This window comes from Aquarana catesbeiana, linkage group LG10 (genome assembly GCF_042186555.1).
Source record: "Aquarana catesbeiana isolate 2022-GZ linkage group LG10, ASM4218655v1, whole genome shotgun sequence".
NCBI classification, from domain to species: Eukaryota; Metazoa; Chordata; class Amphibia; order Anura; family Ranidae; genus Aquarana; species Aquarana catesbeiana.
In genome coordinates, this window is record NC_133333.1 from 128140134 (window position 1) to 128158818 (window position 18685).

The window sequence follows — 18685 nt, forward strand, 5'->3', positions numbered from 1 at the left end:
ATTGGAGGGGGATGTTCAACTGATGCTGTGTCCCTGGGCTGACTTACTGATTTGTTGCCAGCCTGGACTCTCAGCCTCTCTCCTCTCCCCTACATGATAAATTGTAGGTTCTACCTTGGACTCAGTTCACAGGTCCAGAAACATTTGGACCCCAGCCTGCTCACAAACGCCGCGCCAAATATTTAGACACAATTTGGGATTTTCCCTGATACACCAGTTTTCTGCAATATCATTTTGGATAGCTATCGATTAGGTGACCTTTAAGTGCACACAGCCTGGGAAACCCTTGTAAAGTTGATTTTATGCCATGGATACTTTTGTAGCATTTGTACTTTGGAAATGGTAACTCTCACTTGGTGAACCCTGATGAAAGATTCTCTGAAACGCGTTGGTTCAGTGAGACTTATTATATTTCGACCTTTGGTCTTCTTTCCATTGTCATGCAATTTGTATCTACAACCACATGTACTTTGCTCTTGATGTATCCATTTGTACATATTTTTTGTATTTGATTTGTATATATTTTGTCACTTTTTCTATTTTTGTAATAAAAGTATATTTTTATCTATACCGTATTATTCATGGTAGTGCCCTCAAAATCCCGCTATAGGGGAATCTTTTGGTTTCAAGCATATGGATCAAGAAATGACTGCTTCCATAGGAGCCTAATAACACAGGTTCTTTTGTGACAATGTCCTTTTAAGGTCATAGGTCATAGGAGTATAAAGTAGCAATAATTTTCCAACCTATATTTTTTTGATCATATATGAAAGTCTGCTGAATGCTCTCATACTGATTTTATTGAGTTTATCATTAAAGTAGTATTAAACCCTGAGTGTTTTTTTTTTTTTTTTTAGCTGAACACCCTGAACATAAAATAAGCATTCCCCTGCAAGCTATTTGTTAAAATTCTTACCAGTCAGACAATGTCAGTTTTCAAGTTTCAATCCTGCTGTTTCCTACTCTCTCAGTCCTGCTTCCCTGAACTTCTTCGTCTTTACATGCAAGAGTTAACGGTGAACAGGACAGTCTCCAGTCTGTCTGTTAGCTTGGAAAAGAAAGGGGGGGGGGGGGAACAGGGTAAAGGCTTGCCATGCTAGGCTACAGGGCTATGTGTTTCTATTGATGCAGACAGTGTAGAACAGGGATATGCAATTAGTGGACCTCCAGCTGTTGCAGAACTACAAGTCCCATGAGGCGTAGCAAGACTCTGACAACCACAAGTTTGACACCCAGAGGCAATGGCATGATGAGACTTGTAGTATTGCAACAGCTGGAGGTCCACTAATTCCATATCCCTGGTGTAAGGCAATGTTTCTCAACCTTCTTTTCAGTCAAGGAAATTCTGCTCAATCTCAAGGCACCCCATTCTAAAATGTAAAATCAAAATGAATAGTTTTACACCCAACGTTAGAGGTGATCTATTCTTACAAAGCAAATACACTTTTGCACACTGTTCCTGACTAGTATTTCATGATTTCTTCTCCCTCATTTTCTCTCCCCCATGAAGCTAACATGGCCCAGTACTGACAGAAAGGGGGAGCTTAAATAAAGATGCTGTGCTGTTGCCCGACGTATTAGTTACATCAGTGGTTGTTAGGACACTGGCGGCTGGCCCACACAGTGCCCAAGGTTGTATTGTTGCACAATGAAAACCTGTGGCTTGTGTAATAAAAGGCAGTCATGGTCCACTCACTGGCTTTTACGCAATTTTTGGGGAAAATTTGCAAGGAGCCACCCTGAAACAGGAAACCTGGGCTAGCAGTCATAGCACCCACTCAAAGGGGTTCTAAAGGCAGAAGTTTTTTTTTTTTTTTTTTTTTTTACCTTAAAGGGGTTGTAAACCCTCGTGTTTTTTCACCTTAATGCATCCTCGTTTTACTCACCTGGGCCACGTAATTCCCACGCCGGAGACACGCTCCTCCCCTCTGCCTGTTGTGATAGCAGCGCAGCCATTGGCAGCCATTGGCTCCCGCTGCTGTCAATCAAATCCAATGACGAGGGCGCCGGGGGCGGGGTGAGTCCTACATTCTGCATCTATGGGCACAAATGCTGGACTCGGGAGCGCGCCCGCAAGGTAACCCCCTGGGATAGCGCTTCTCCTAGGGGATTATACGATGCGGGGAGAAGCTAGCAGCGCCACAAGGGGACCGCAGAAGTCGAGGATCGGGGCCACTCTGTGCAAAACGAACTGCACAGTGGAGGTAAGTATGACATGTTAGTTGTTTAAATAAAAAAAAATTAAGCTTTACAGTACTTTAATGCATTTTATTCATAACGTAAAAAAACAACCTGCTACATGCAGTCTCCCCCCCAGCTCTCTATAGGGACACTTGGTGAGGGGAGGAGCTAGAAGCACCAGCAGGGGACCTGAGAAAAGGGAGGATCGGGGCTGCTCTGTGCAAACCTATTGAACAGAGCAGGTAAGTATGACGTGTTATTTTAAAGAAAGAAAAAAAATGTTTAGAATCACTTTAAACTGGAATATAGGCAAGTATTTAAAAGATAAAGAAGCTGCATAGTCTGTAAGTGATTGAATCAGTGCTTATAAACTGAGGGTTTAATATCACTTTAAGTTCTTACCATTCAGTACTTTCCTTCACCATGGATCTTGTGATACATATCTGCATTTTTGCTAGATGTCATTTCACATTGTGCCTCACCTAGTTTTCTAATGTAACACAATATTAAAGTTGGGTGCTTTTAGTTTCATAATATGATATGCATATTAATAATATAATAATACATTTCTGACATATTATGTTTGCAGCTGAACTCATTTGAACAGCTTTGTATTAATTACACAAATGAGAAACTGCAGCAGCTCTTCAATCACACCATGTTCATTTTGGAACAAGAGGAATACCAGCGGGAAGGCATTGAGTGGAACTTCATTGATTTTGGCCTGGATTTGCAGCCTTGCATTGATCTCATCGAGAGACCGGTGAGAAGATTTTTTTCTACTATTTGTCACTTCTATCTGCATAACTGTTGTTAGGTCCACCAACAATGGAGAATCCCTTGCTGTTATCCAATTTTATAAATATACCTGCAAACATTCCAACCTCAGGTGAGCCCCTCTGTGAACCTTTGACAGTTACCATCTTTACCATGCTTGGTTAATATGTATAGAAGCTGGAATCTTATTGTTTTGTTATTGAGATAAAACTGCTTTCCAGCAAAGGAACTGATGAGATGATACTCGAAATATATAATTAGCTGTTGTTATATAACTTCAGCCATGGCAAAGGTCATGTGAACAAAGTTGAGGTAGACTATGGAGGGGGCATGAAGATTTTAAAGCAATACTCAATATGGATATTATAAAATGTATATTTATTTTCTTTGATAAATAAGGCTTTGGATGCTTAGTTGTCAACTGTTAGCTGCAAAATCCCTCACAATTTTCCAATATTTCCATGCAGTTCCTGTGCAAGAGTACAACCTTATAGCCAAATGCTAGTCAAAACTGACTGTGTCCCTTTTGGGGAGATTTCCCTTTGCTTCATGTTAGGACAGAAAGTGATAAAACATCTCCCCAACAAGCAATCAAACAATAGCAAAAACAGTAGAGTGGAGAAGGCTCTCACATTTATGAACTAAGCAATATTTTGCAACATTGATTGCCAACCACTCAAAAATAGGTCTGAAGACATCTGTGTTAGTGTTAATGTTCAGAACCATGGTGCGAACATACAGTGTACTGTTCATGCAGCCCACCCTGGAAATAATAGAGCATAGTTCACAGTTCAGTCCCATTCTAGAAACAGGCTGTTCCGTAGCTGAAAAGTGAGTGCAAAGAAGAATATAGTGTGAGTTTAGAGGGGTTGAGTTTGCCTGAAAACCACACAGAAGGACACAGTAAAACTGCTTGACAAATAACAAAAAGCAAACAAAAAAAAAGAACATTCTGAGATTAATGTCCTTGTTCTTGCTTTCAGGCCAATCCTCCAGGTGTCCTGTCCTTGCTGGATGAAGAATGCTGGTTCCCAAAAGCCACTGATAAAAGTTTTGTGGAGAAGGTTATCCAAGAACTTGGCACCCATCCTAAATTCCAGAAGCCTAGACAACTGCGAGACAAGGCTGATCTGAGTATAATCCACTATGCTGGCAAGGTGAGTCATATTGTCATGGCTGTATTGTAAAGCATACTGAATCCATTATTTGTTACCTTTTATAAAGTAGATCAAGGTGCACACACGGGTAATGAGGATACGGATATATATATATATAGATATATATATATCTATATAAATATATATAGATATATATATATCTATATATATATATATATATAGATATATATACTGAAGATGCAAACACGGACATGGCCTGTTTAAATATACTATTAAACCTGTTTTGTTACATATGTTTGGTAATTGCGCCTAAATAATTGTTGATTCTGCCAGAAATCTAGAAAGCATGTTCCTGCCTGTGCATTACTGAAATCCTTAAACATTGTTATCAGCTCTATCTATCAACTTAGTCTCTGAACTACATAACACCTCAGCCCTATGTTATGGGCATGAAAAAGGGGACAGGTCTTCTGTCGTCAAAGTGCGGAGGGTGGCAACACTGCTTGAGTGTTGTCATCCTAGGACAGGGTGTGTGCTACTGGCAGGCAAAATAACAGAGAAAAAGAGTCTGAATAAAAGAAAGCGAATTCAGCCACAACATCTATGGTGATTTGCAATATACAGTATCTCACAAAAGTGAGTACACCCCTTACGTTTTTGTAAATATTTTATTATACCTTTTCATTTGACAACACTGAAGAAATCACACTTTGCTACAATGTAAAGTAGTGAGTGTATAGCTTGTATATCAGTGTAAATTTGCTGTCCCCTCAAAATAACTCAACACACAGCCACAGACCCTGAAACTGAGCTGCAGCACGGTGGCCAAGACCATACAGCGGTTTAACAGGACAGGTTCCACTCAGAGCAGGCTTCGCCATGGTCGACCAAAGAAGTTGAGTGCACGTGCTCTGCGTCATATCCAGAGGTTGTCTTTGGGAAATAGAGGTATGAGTACTGCCAGCATTGCTGCAGAGGTTGAAGGGGTGGGGAGCTCAGCATGTCAGTGCTAAGACCATACACCACATGCTGCATCAAATTTGTCTGCATGCCTGTCATCCCAGTAGGAAGCGCCCTCTAAAGATGATGGTCAAGAAAGCCTGCAAACAGTTTGCTGAAGACAAGAAGACTAAGGATATGGATTACTGGAACCATGTCCTTTGGTCTGATAAACTTATTTGGTTCAGATAGTGTCAAGCATTTGTGGCGGCAACCAGGATTACAAAGACAAGTGTGTCTTGCCTACAGTCAAGCATGGTGGTGGGAGTGTCATGGTCTGGGGCTGCATGAGTGCTTCCGGCACTGGGGAGCTACAGTTCATTGAGGGAACCATGAATGCCAAAATGTACTGTGACATATTAAATCAGAGCATGATCCCCTCCCTTCGGAGACTGGGCCACAGGGCAGTATTCCAACATAACCCCAAACACACCTCCAAGAAGACCACTGCCTTGCTGAAGAAGCTGAGGGTAAAGGTGATGAACTGGCCAAGCATGTCTCCAGACCTAAACCCTATTGAGCATCTGTGGGGCATCCTCAAACAGAAGGTGGAGGAGCGCAAGGTCTCTAACCTCCACTAGCTCCATGATGTCGTCATGGAGAAGTGGAAGATGACTCCAGTGGCAACCTGTGAAGCTCTGGTGAACTCCATGCCCAAGAGGTTAAGGCAGTGCGGGAAAATAATGGTGGCCACACAAAATATTGACACTTTGGGCCCAATTTGGACATTTTCACTTAGGAGTGTACTTACTTTGTTGCCAGCTGTTTAGACACTAATGTCTGTGTGTTGAGTTATTTTGAGGGGACAGTAAATTTACACTGTTATACAAAGCTGTACACTCACTACTTTACATTGTAGCAAAGTGTCATTTCTTCAGTGTTGTCACATGAAAAGATATAATAAAATATTTACAAAAATTTGAGGGGTGTACTCACTTTTGTGAGATATTGTATTACATTTTTGTTCTTAGGTTTAAATACAATTTAAATTATGTAATAATCATCAGTAATTTGTACTGGAGAGTGGAGTGTGCAAAATCTGGTGCAGCTCTGCATAGAAACCAATCAGCTTTCAGATTTTATTGTCAAAGCTTAAATGGACAAACTCATGTTAGAAACTGATTGGCTACCACGCAGAGCTGCACCCGATTTCGCACTATCCAGTTTTTGTAAATGTTTAATTTAAGTTCTAGATTGATTATATATATACTTTTTCTTGTATAATTCTTCCACTCCTAGAGCTCCACTTAGATTTATGCATAATACACGCAGATACCATTTCTTGGCATTCATTGTATATTTTTACAGCACACTTTGTGCTTCTTCATTGCATATGTCCTCATTACAAAGGCCAAATTGGGTGTTTACTAAGGTTGTCGCTTGTTTCCAGCATGCAGTGTCCTGAAGATTACAGGTTTGCTCTGTGATAATGGTGTACATGTCTGTGTATTTTATGATTGTTCTGGGCTTTTAACAGGTGGACTATAAAGCAGATGAATGGCTGATGAAGAACATGGACCCTTTGAATGATAATGTGGCCACTCTCCTTCATCAGAGCACAGACAAATTTACAGGAGAGCTCTGGAAAGATGGTGAGTGAAGGAGAAATGTTGAGGACAGAATGGTAGATATGAGTCAGTAGTTTACTGTACCTTACTGCAAAGCATATGGAGTTTGTTTTGACATCCTGCATTTATACCATATTGTTTAGAAAGACGTTTTGTAACTAAAAAACATTTATCTTCTATGGATTGGTATAGTGTTCTAGTCCAATATACTGTATTATTAATTTATAAAAACAAAGATTGCAGAGTATTACTTTTCCCTTGTGTAATTGAATGATATAATCAACTACTGTTCACTGCACTGCAACCACAAAGCCTTCATTTTTGTATGTACTATAACAAACGGCTTACTTTAAAGTGATGCTGTAACCAGCCAAACCTTATGAATTTAACTCCTCACTCAAACATCACATCCCCTAAAAGTGCCTCCAAACTCTTCTCCTAGCTGGTGCTGTGGTCCCAGGAGCCCTGACACTGCACATGCAGAGAATTTATCACCCATATCCTATTTACCAATATGTGTTTTTCCATGGACCTCTAAGGTGTGTGTAATCCTTTGAAAGATGGGGGTGAACTTCCCAAAGTGTCTTGGGGGACTTCCCAGAGTGCCTTAGTGAACATGTCTTGGAGAAGTTAAAACTGAGTGTAGCCAGGTTTGAAGTTTTCTGGGGTGCACAAAACCAGCTATGGGAAAGAGACAAAGATGTTCTAGGCAGATATGTTAGGTTTAAAAGGTTAAGTTAGAGACCGGCGTATTTTATAGAGAATGACTGTTAAAAAAAAAATCTCAAAATGTTTTTTATTGAAAAATGTAAAAACTTTTTTTCATTTTTCAATGAAGCACATGCTCAGAGGGGCTTAACACTCCCACATCTGTTGTTTTACTGGAACAAGTAGTGGCAGTTTTAGGTTTCATCTTCAAGCAGCTAAATGGAAGGGATTAACTGTAGGTGGGAGTTTCCATATAAGATGAAAACCTCTTTAAAGGCTAAGTTCAGGGCGCCCCGGGGTGGGGGTTGCTTAGCAGCATATTACAACATACATATTATATCCTAAATATGGGTGTAACATGTTGCAAAAGGTGGCGTTAGCCTTTAAACTTAACGGGTAACTCCACTTTTATGCATAAAATATTGCAAAAAAATCATATAACATATACAACTGGGGCACAAGCCATTTTGTAATGTATAAGCACAGAAAAAAATTGCGCTTAGTGCAAAAGGAGGTAATGCAGCAACTCGTGTTCCATACACAAATTACAAAAATAATTACTTTAAAAGGTGTGCAAAACCAATATCTCTGTAGTAATCAATACAAAAATATGTGTGTGAAAAAAATAAGGTTAACTCATATTAAACCATAATAAACAATGTGCATCAAATCAGATTAAGTGATAAAATAGCAGTCCCATAACATATAATTCACTTATGCATAACAAAGAAGTAAACTTCAATGTGAAATATTTAAAAGTCCAAAATTGAAATTTTTTAAATGATGAAAGTCCACGTGTAAGAATACCAAACCGCCTCACAGCCAGTTCCCTTACCAAACAGTAATGATCTCCAATTGATAAGAGATCAACAGCTCAGAAATCAGCCAATTGGGGCCACCACTCAGGATACTACTGACTCCACGGTCCTTCACTGGTTATCCAAAGACAGGACCTCAAAGTAATGGTAGGAGAAAGAACAAAAGGCCATAGAGTAGTATGCTAAAACCACGTTTTATTAAAGGTAGATATACTCACAAAAGTTAGAGTAACCCTGGCAAAACACACCATACCGGGGATCAACAGTGGATGTACAACATCATATGCCATTGGCCTCACTGTACACGTGTTTTGTTTGGTGCAACGGACGTCTTCAGGGGATCCCCATCATACAGAGGCAAATGTTTCTTTTCTCCTCGAAAGTTAAGTTACGCTTTAAATTGGAAAAAAATTGTATAGTTTTGGTTACCTTTTATCGTCTTCAGAATAAATAACAATGGATTTAACATTGGTTGAATTTAATAAAAATCCATATGTTCATGTGTACACCAATGTATTCTGCATTTCATTGCTAAGCAGTTACCTTCTAAAAGCTTTAGTTAGCATCTTGCCTTCTAAAGCATAACCAAGTTTCAAAGTAACAATTAATTACTGCAGCCCACAATAATCAATACAAAATCAGAATTTAGCTTTCAATTTTGTTAAACTAATAAAATATTTCTAATCACTTGCTTAGATTTTCATCATAACTAACGGGATAAGAACCAACCGAAAAATGCAAAGCTCAGTTCGTGTACTGAAGGTCCAAACAAAATATGAACAAGCATGGCATTTTGAAATGTCATAACCTTGAGGGAGACCTTCCATCAATCAGCACAGATATGAGGATAATTGTTAGAAAAACCAATGGTGTTGTAAAAAGTACATTGTGCATACAAAGATAGAATGGCACAATTTTAACCAATGCTGTAGTAGGGGGTCTCAGCCCAGGAAATGAATTAGATGAAGAAATTGAGCAGCATTCGACTCAAGCCCAAATGTTTTATCGACCGGATATAGAAAATAAGGATTTCAGTTGAATCCATAGTAGACACAAAGTAAATATTCCACGGCAGGTGCTGAATCCCTGAGCCACCATCAATGATAGGAGACAGTTCCTATAATTGTCAGTCACTAACATAGTCTGTTCAGAGGCTCCGAACAAGGAAGGAAGAGGAACCACTCATCACATTAAAAGCCTCAGAACAATTTATTGAATCATCCAAACCCTAGGAATCTGTTTGAATCATTCAATGAATTGTTTTGAGACTTTTAATGTGGTGATCAGTTTCTCTTCCTTCCTTGTTTGGCGCTTCTAAAGAGTCAGTTGATTCCATAGTTGAAAAGTAGCAATATAGATTGTGTACAGTATAATGAATATACAGGGTAGGAAAAGCACAGACTTAACTCTCTTCCTGGAGCTAAACAGATTCTAAAAAAGAGACCCAAAGAGCATTTGAGTTGCTGTAGCGATAACCTATAGCACCCAACCAAATTTCAATTGTTGTAACTAGATCAGTGAGAGAGAAGTTCTCATTTTGGTGTTGGTCAGTTGGAGTTGTGAAATATTACACTTTGCTTTTGTCTTTTTCTGTTTCAGTATATGATTGGTATAATCAAATTTTGGTATATGTTAACACTATACTTTTTTAACAGTGCTGTATATTTGTTATATTAGATACATGCAACTAATGTGCTTCTGAATTCTCTATCTAACCTATTCTTTACTATTCTTTCTCCCTTGCTTTGCTTTTCCTTCCACATTTAACCTCATATCACCAATTCATTGTATTCACACTTGTTAAACATTACTTATTATGACATATTACTTACTTTGTTATACACTTTAATTATTATTTTTGTATTATTACTTAATGTTCTGCCAACTAAATGATACTAAACCTGTCATTTTCTGTCAATGGTTTGGTCACATTTAAATTACCATATGACAAATATTGCCACTCCGCACAATGTCCCTTCCCTACACTGCCATGCTGCATTCCTTCAGATATCCAGAATATTCAGGCGGTTTATTTCTTTGACACCTACGCTGTGCTGCCCCAAGGCCCAGGTGAAAGTAGGTTTCTCGGTTCTATGTCAGTTTTATAATATTTTCATCCTAGCATGCTGTGTTACAATGGATGTTTTCACACAGCTTGCTTCTATTATTTCTGTCTCACCTTCAGCTTTGTCTGTTCTTGTTCTGCTTTATTGAGCCTTAAAAAGCATTATTCAGGGCAGTGAGGGCACGCTATATATAATCAAAGCTTAAAATGCAATAAAATAAGTGAATTCATTGTGATCGGTAATTTCACTGAGATATCAAGTGTAACATTGCAATGCTTATCTGTTTAATCTACCACCTATGCATATTAGATGTGTAACCTGTAACCTACACACAGTACTGCCCTCTACACGCGGTCGGATTTTCTGATGGAAAAAGTGCAATCGGATTGTGTTGTCGGAAGTTCCGATCGTGTGTGGGCTACATCGGACTTTTTCCGTTGGAATTTCCGACACACAAAGTTTGAGAGCAGGATATAAAATTTTCCGACAACAAAATCCAATCGTTTAAATTCCGATCGTGTGTACACAAATCCGACAGACAAAGTGCCACGCATGCTCAGAAGAAATTAAGAGACGAAAGCTATTGGCTATTGCCCCGTTTATAGTCCCGACGTATGTGTTTTACATCACTGTGTTCAGAATGATCGGATTTTCCGACAACTTTGTGCGGCCGTGTGTATGCAAGACAAGTTTGGGCAAAATCCGTCGGAAAAAATCCGATGGATTTTGTTGTCGGAATGTCCGATCAATGTCAAAATCAATATCCGATCGTGTGTACAGGGCATACCAGTGCCAGGACAAGGTCATCTAGAGACCCCATTCCCCCCCTCAAAAAAAAGTTGAGCACTAATCTGCATGCCTACCCCATAATCATAAATTCCCCCTTCTGCCAGTACAAATCTGCCCCCCCTGCTGAAATCCCATCCCACCTCCAACCTCTAATCCTCTCTCCCACCAAATCCACCTGCCACAACCCCCCCCCCAAAAAAAAAAGTAATCAGCCCTCCTAGCACAAATCCTCTACCCCTCAAATTTACCGTCCAAGCACAAATCCTCTCCCCCCACTACAAATCCCCCCTCCCAGAATAAACCCCCCCAATCCCCCCATAGCACAAATCCACCCCCCCAAATCTCCCCTCCTTGCACTACTACCCTTCTATCATGCCTACAAGCGCAAGTTGCCCCTCCCCCCGAAGAAATTTCCCCTCCTAGCACAAATTCCCTTCCCCCTCTACCATATCACCTCTTCTAGCATAAACCCCCCCAAATCCCCCCTCCTGGCACAAATCATTCTCCCCCATCCCTCCTCCCAACACAAGTCGGGAGCGCAGGTTCCCCCCCCCAAAAAAATGCCCCCTCCTAGCACAAATTTGCGCTCTCTCTACCATATCACCTCTTCTAGCACAAACCAACCAAAATCCCCCCTCCTGGCACAAATCAACCTCCCCATCCCAAAACAAATTCTCCAAATTACCATTCCTATCGCACACCCCTAATTTCCCCTCCTAGAACAATTCTTATTTCCTGCCACCCTCCACATTCCCCCTCCCAACACAAATCTACCCCCCCATCTCCTTGTGGTGCCCCCCACCCACCTCACAGGATACCACAGCGCTCCAGCCGCCCCTTCTGCCCACCCCTTGTCCTGGCCCTGCACAGTTCAGAAAGGCGCCTAAGCCCCATGGAGAGTAAGTGTTCCCAGCAAGAGTATTGTGATGATGTCATCAGCATTCAGAGTGAGCTTGCTTATGTCATTCCTGAGCACTGGAAGGCTATTTCTAACCTCTGTCCAGAGCAGGGGGCACTATAGGCTTCTGCAAGCACAGCAACAATGGTAGGGAGGTCTCAGATTTACTTTAAATTCTCAAAGGTCTCATTTTACTTTAAATAAGTAGCTAGAGCTGTATAATATTACGTGCAATTATTTTAGTATGCAGTATTTCACGTTTCCCCAGGAAACAAAATGTTCTAGAATGTATTTTTTCACTCCTAACCTTAAAAAATAAAACAAATACAAAGCTTTCATTTATCCCCATTAATATGGTTCAGCTAGCTGCTAATATGATTTAATGGATTATTTCTGTTACCCCTTATAATGAAACTTGTAATAAAACTTGTTGCATTTGTCTCAGAAAGGCTGGAAAAAAATCAATCTTGAAGGCGGAAAGCGTTATATACAAACACCCATTCACCTTACTTAATATTTGTTCTCTTTCAAGGAGAACAGAAGTGTAATTGTATTCATTAGAGCAGTACAGTACAGAAATATTGATTTGTGGATATCGTATGTAAAAGATCGAATATATGCAGTCTTACACTTGACATCTGTTAATGAGCTTTATATGTATTTTTTTTAAATGTAGCCTGCCTTTCATGAATTAAGGATATATTATATGGAGGACAAATGGTATGACGCCAATTGACAAAAAAGGCATAGATTGCATATATATAACTAAACTATCCAGCTTACTAGCACCATCTAGTGTATATTGTCTGCATATGCATGCTATCCCAGAGTTTAGCTGCTATATATTAGTCTTCGGTCTCAGATGTTACTTCTGCAGTCATACAAAGAAGCCATAGCACTGTGCACATATGCACTCCGTTGGTGTAAGTGGCCTTATTTATTCATTTACAGTGCAAGCTGTAGTAAATAAAATCAGTACTTAAAAGTATACTTTTTTTTTTCCATGAGCCTACCTAGCAGTGTGTAAGTTGTAAATACAGCCTTTTATGATAAAAGCAAATGTTGGAATGTGCCCTTTGTCTAGAAGTTTTTATTCTACCCAGGAGAGGTCTGCGTCTCTTACGAAACCATTATGGAAGAAGCAGTGATTAGCTCTTCACAATGGAATTGTATCATTCATTGATATTTGGACAATTGTGGCAAATACATTCACAAAGACAACCATGTTGAAGAAAGGTTCCTTATACCCTACATGTCAAGTGTATTGCTTTGTCTAAAATGTTAAGCCCTTTCATCTATAGTATATTTCCTTTGGCTCACACTTTATTTAGGTGTATATAAAGCCATAACTTTGGATAAGATTGTAAGGGGTGAGAACCCCTGTCAGGTTTCTATTGTCATCTGTGTCTTCAGTACAGAAGGTGATAGGAACCTCAACATTGTTTGCGTTGTCATGAGGACAGAAGGTGAGGGAAAATCTTTCGATAAGCAAACCTGATCCCACACTTTTGAAGAAGCCATCAGCACTTGCACTTTATTTGACCTTATGGAATCTATGAATTGTATTAAGATATTAAAGATCTTGATGATCTATCAAGGACTCATTATTACTTTATCTGCACTAGTCATTTGTTGATTATTTGTATATATATGAAATGATCACATATTGAGTTTATACTTGGGATATGATATAGAAGCAGTGCTTGACTCTGTTTTTGATATTGCATACAAGGTAGATAGATACACCTATTATCATAGCAGCAGGAAATATATATAAAACCTGATCTGGTGACAACTAACAGGTAATACCCCCTTGTTTGGAGAAATCTGCTTTCTTTCTGTTCCTTGGATAGGAAATAAAGGGGCATCTCCTGGATGAAACACAGACAGTAAAAAAACTGGCAGGGGCCTTAACCATTTTCTTCTCTTTTCAAAGCTAAAACAAATAAAATATATATATATTTTTTTACAAGTACAATATATCAATATGCTTCAAATACTAATTTAGAGTACAAAACTGATTCAGGTTAATGCTCAGAGGTAAGTAGACCCCTGTGTATGTCCCATAAGCATCTAGACCTTTATTTAGGCTATCATAATTATATTCCTAAGTAACGTGTTATGTAAACTCATGTTTGTTGCCTTTGTATGTGTGCAGTTGTTGTACAGTACTATATCAGATTCCTGTATTCACAACTTTTTAGCATTCTAGTAATACCATAGTTTTATATTTACTCACTATCACATTCATTCAATAAGGTAACCAACAGCAGTAAGCCATAGCCACCAATCTGCCATTTTTCTTGTTCTGCCTGCTCTGATAAGCAGCCTGGTCAGGTCATGGCTGAATATGATTGGTAGTTTAGGATTACTGCTGTGCATTCACTTAGTGAGCAGATTTGTGTGTTATGTCTGAATCTCACTTCCATTTATTTCATCCACAGTGGATAGAATTGTAGGACTTGACCAGATGAGTGGTATGTCTGACGCAACATTTGGCTCATCATACAAGACAAAGAAAGGAATGTTCCGCACTGTGGGGCAGCTCTACAAAGAATCGCTGGCTAAGCTGATGTCTACACTTAGAAACACCAACCCCAACTTTGTCCGATGCATCATTCCCAACCATGAAAAAAGAGTAAGATATTTACACAGCAATGTACAATATGTAATACGTATTTTCATTTAGGTTTTAGGTGTAATATAACATTACAAAGAATAGGTTTATTTTTTTATGTGTGTGTTTGTTTTTATGTGTGTAGAAGCCATACTTCAGCTTATATGAGTGAAATGTGACCTATGAACGGAAGGGGTAGACTTTTCAATCATTCACCCCTTCTCCATTCATGGATCCTGTTTCATTCATTCTTTGGGTGGGCATAGTTGGGCACTCTCGATGAGAGCCTGTCACAGTCCCTTAGTTCTATTATCCCCTGCAACACCAGAAAATAGTGGTGGCAGGGGGGACTTGGAAGATTTCTGTGAAAGGGAAATACAGCAGCACAAGGGACAAATTTCACTGAAGTTATTTCCCATGTGCTGATTTTTTTAAATGTTATTGTTTAAAGTGAACTTAGGCTTTCATTTTTTTCATAGTTTCTGTAGGTGATGGATTGCTTCCTTCCACCCAGACCAACCTCAATGGTCAATAGGAAGGTTCATTGAGGAGGGCCAAGAATTGACCATGAAAGCTATGGCTAATATTTGCCTGGGCGCTCTGGTGATAAATTAAGGATGTGAGCTGGCACCATTTCTGTAGGCTACTTTTAGAATGGCCTCACACCTTTATGTTGCAGTTACACACAGTTCATTTTGAATGGAACCCAACACAACTTTACAGTGCACTTGTGTTGCATCTTAATGTACTGCTTTGTGGTGTGCAGTGTCAGGAAAAAAAGGTGCAGGTATATATTTCTGTCTGCTCTAGTACATTGGCAGCCAAATCAATATGGGCTGCCTTAACCTAATGCACTACAGCAGACAGGTATGAATGGGTCCTTAAAATTAACGTGAGTTCAAAGTTACAGTTAAAAAAACAGATAATATAATGACTCATGTATAGCTGTGTATTAATTGACACATCTCCTAATTAGGCTGGGAAACTGGAGCCTCACCTAGTCCTTGACCAGTTGCGCTGTAATGGAGTTCTGGAAGGAATCCGTATTTGTAGACAAGGCTTCCCAAACAGAATCATCTTCCAGGAGTTCAGGCAAAGGTAAGCGTGCTCTCCCAACAAAAGAAATCTTGTTATAACTTGTAAAATATTAGTACCTGTAATATTTAATATATAAGTGAAGGGCATACATCAGGGTCAAGATGCCTCTGCACACTCTCTACTCTAATCTATGGTAGTCCCCACCCATACAAATGAGTACATTGAGATCTTGTATATATTCCTGAAGCATCCCAGAATGGATTTACACAATCAGATCCCCTACCAAAAAGATTACCAAGACTTGGCTCATATATACTATGCTGACCCATTGAAAGTTTGGACAAATGGTTATATTCCTGGTGCATGATGCCTGAGAATCAGGTTCTAATGTTATTGTGGCACTAACAAACAATAAATTCTGCTCTTAATTTTAGATATGAGATTTTGACTCCAAATGCTATTCCAAAAGGATTTATGGATGGGAAACAAGCTTGCGCAATAATGGTAAGAATGTGTATATTTTTATTTTGTGAATAAATTAATTTAGCTAGTTATGACGATATTTATTATTTGACCTCCATAAGCTCACATATCAAAGTTTAACGATAAGGGACTGACTGGTAATACTGGAAGAAAGAAAAGTGTTGGTGTTGCCCATGGATGTATTATTTTTTCAAGGCTGCTGGTGATTGTGGTCCGTCTCTCACCCTGCACAGTCAGGCACACAGTTCTCAATCACTCTTATGCCCTGTACACACGGTCGGATTTTCCGACGGAAAATGTGTGATAGGACCTTGTTGTCGGAAATTCCGACCGTGTGTAGGCTCCATCACACATTTTCCATCGGATTTTCCGACACACAAAGTTTGAGAGCAGGATATAAAATTTTCCGACAACAAAATCCGTTGTCAGAAATTCTGATCGTGTGTACACAAATCCAACGGACAAAGTGCCACGCATGCTCAGAATAAATAAAGAGATGAAAGCTATTGGCCACTGCCCCGTTTATAGTCCCGACGTACGTGTTTTACGTCACCGCGTTCAGAACGATCGGATTTTCCGACAACTTTGTGTGACCGTGTGTATGCAAGACAAGTTTGAGCCAACATCCGTCGGAAAAAATCCTAGGATTTTGTTGTCGGAATGTCCGAACAAAGTCCGACCGTGTGTACAGGGCATTAGGCAGAAAACCAGTCCTTGCACTTTGTTTTTTTTTTTTTTTTTATTTTATCGGGGGGGAACTTAACTTGGATGGGGTAAAGGTAAGTATGGGGCGCCCACTTGATTGAAAAAAAATAAAAACTTGGGACTGCAACTATAGACACTCTCTGTATATACGCCTTCTCACTTCCAGCTCCAGCACATCACTTCATTACTGCTTGTTCTGGACCAGCTAGCACTATAGTTTAGGCCCAACACTGGCTCAGCCAGGCCTGAGTAAATGCCCTTTGCAGGCAGGGACCGTGGGCACATTTGATGTAGCAAAATGATGGTAGTCCTAGTGATAGCTGTCCACGTGGCTACTGATCCCAACCCCACATCTTCAGGCCCTGCCAGCCCTCCTGGCTGCAGCTGCTTCTCTCCACTGCCCGTGCCACCACAGTCCACTCCACTGGCTCTGCACCCATCCCAGACTATACTCTCCCAGTCCTAGAGCTGCATGATTAATCTTTAAAGAATCAGATTACGAATCTTCCCCCTTGCGATCTTAACAAAGCATTTTCCCGATTCTATGCAGAGTTCTCTGCTCACAGGTGACAGCTGTCTAAAAAAATTAAAAATAAATAAAAAACAGGCAGCTTGCCAAGTTTATGGCAACGTCGCTTAGAGGAGATAAGGAGAAACATTGTAACACTTCGTTCTTTTAGATCAGAGGAATGAACTTATGTCTGTAAACGAGGAAAAATTACCCACTTAAAGACTAAACCTTTTTCTGACATTTTTTGCTAGAAAATTACTTAGAACCTCCAAACATTAGATTTTTTTTTTTTTAGCAGGGACCCTAGAGAATAAAATAGCGGTTATTGCAATATTTTATGTAACACTATATTTGCCCAGCGGTCTTTCAAACGCAATTTTTTGGGAAAAAACACACTTTAATGAATTCATAAAAAACTTAACTGTGAAGTTAGCCCAATTTTTTTGTATAATGTGAAAGATGATGTTACGCCGCGAGAATTGTGAGAGAATCGTAAACTTTATTCTAAGAAAAAAAATTGTGATTCTCATTTTGTCCAGAATCATGCAGCTCTACTCTCTATTGAACACCCACCAGTCCTCTTGGCTGCCTCTGTGGAACTCCTGGAGATTTGCCTGGCAGTGTTCTCCTGCTGTCCTCTCTTGCTCCTCCTGTGCCTCCTGGTCAGGTCAGGGGTTGTAAGAGGGTCCCATCTGCACCCGAGCCCAGGCACAAGGCAACACCCCCCCCCCCCCCAGACTGGGGAGTGCCCTCAAACGCCCTAACAGCTTAACACTTCATCTCCATCTTCCACCGAACAACTCCTCCCCAGCTGGGCTGACCCAGAATATTCGAGGGGGCCTGCCCCCTGCCAATCCAAGTTGGGGATTGGTCAGGGCCCTCAGAATACTCCAGGCAGCTCCACCTCTCCTCTCCTCCTTCCTTTCCAGAAGATTCTAGCATGTTATGGAAGGAGAGGGGAGGTCTCAGTGATGCTGCCTCTGTGAGTCACCCAGCCCTTCCTGACTTCCCGCCAACCCAGAATCAAAACAGACAATCAAGCCAGTCAAGCCTGCTTAAATTTACCTACCCGAACAAAATCTATCTGTGCACACCTAGCACAACTAGAGGGTGCTACATGCATATTAGAGTAGTCATTATAGGGACAAATTTCAGTTTTAATGTATTTAGGTCAGTTAAGAAATTGGTTCTAAATAGTTGGACTACTGTGCTTTACCTTTACCACTGCCTTGTTCATTAAACCTTTATTATGGCATTTTGGAGTAGAATCTTAATATCTGCAGCACAGCAAAATAGTTCATTAATTTTATTTTAGTCTTTTTGCATTTACGATGTTTAAATAGATGTATTCAGGGCTTTGTTTCTGATTTCTAATGTTTATACATGTTGCTCCTTCCCCTTTTTTGGAA

At 39.9% G+C, this 18685-nt stretch overlaps 1 protein-coding gene across 7 annotated transcripts in view; it reads left to right on the plus strand.

Moving 5' to 3' along the window:
- Positions 1-18685, plus strand: part of LOC141110881 (myosin-10-like) — a 308010-nt gene that overhangs the window by 230974 nt on the left and 58351 nt on the right. For 4 of the 7 annotated variants that reach the window (XM_073602623.1, XM_073602621.1, XM_073602624.1 and 1 more), the window contains 7 exons: positions 2771-2944; positions 3942-4115; positions 6553-6667; positions 10177-10245; positions 14367-14560; positions 15516-15637; positions 16012-16081. In XM_073602623.1, coding sequence (XP_073458724.1) covers positions 2771-2944; positions 3942-4115; positions 6553-6667; positions 10177-10245; positions 14367-14560; positions 15516-15637; positions 16012-16081 — 918 coding nt within the window. The remainder of the gene's footprint in view (positions 1-2770; positions 2945-3941; positions 4116-6552; positions 6668-10176; positions 10246-14366; positions 14561-15515; positions 15638-16011; positions 16082-18685) is intronic. The other 3 variants (XM_073602626.1, XM_073602628.1, XM_073602627.1) reach the window with 1 other exon arrangement.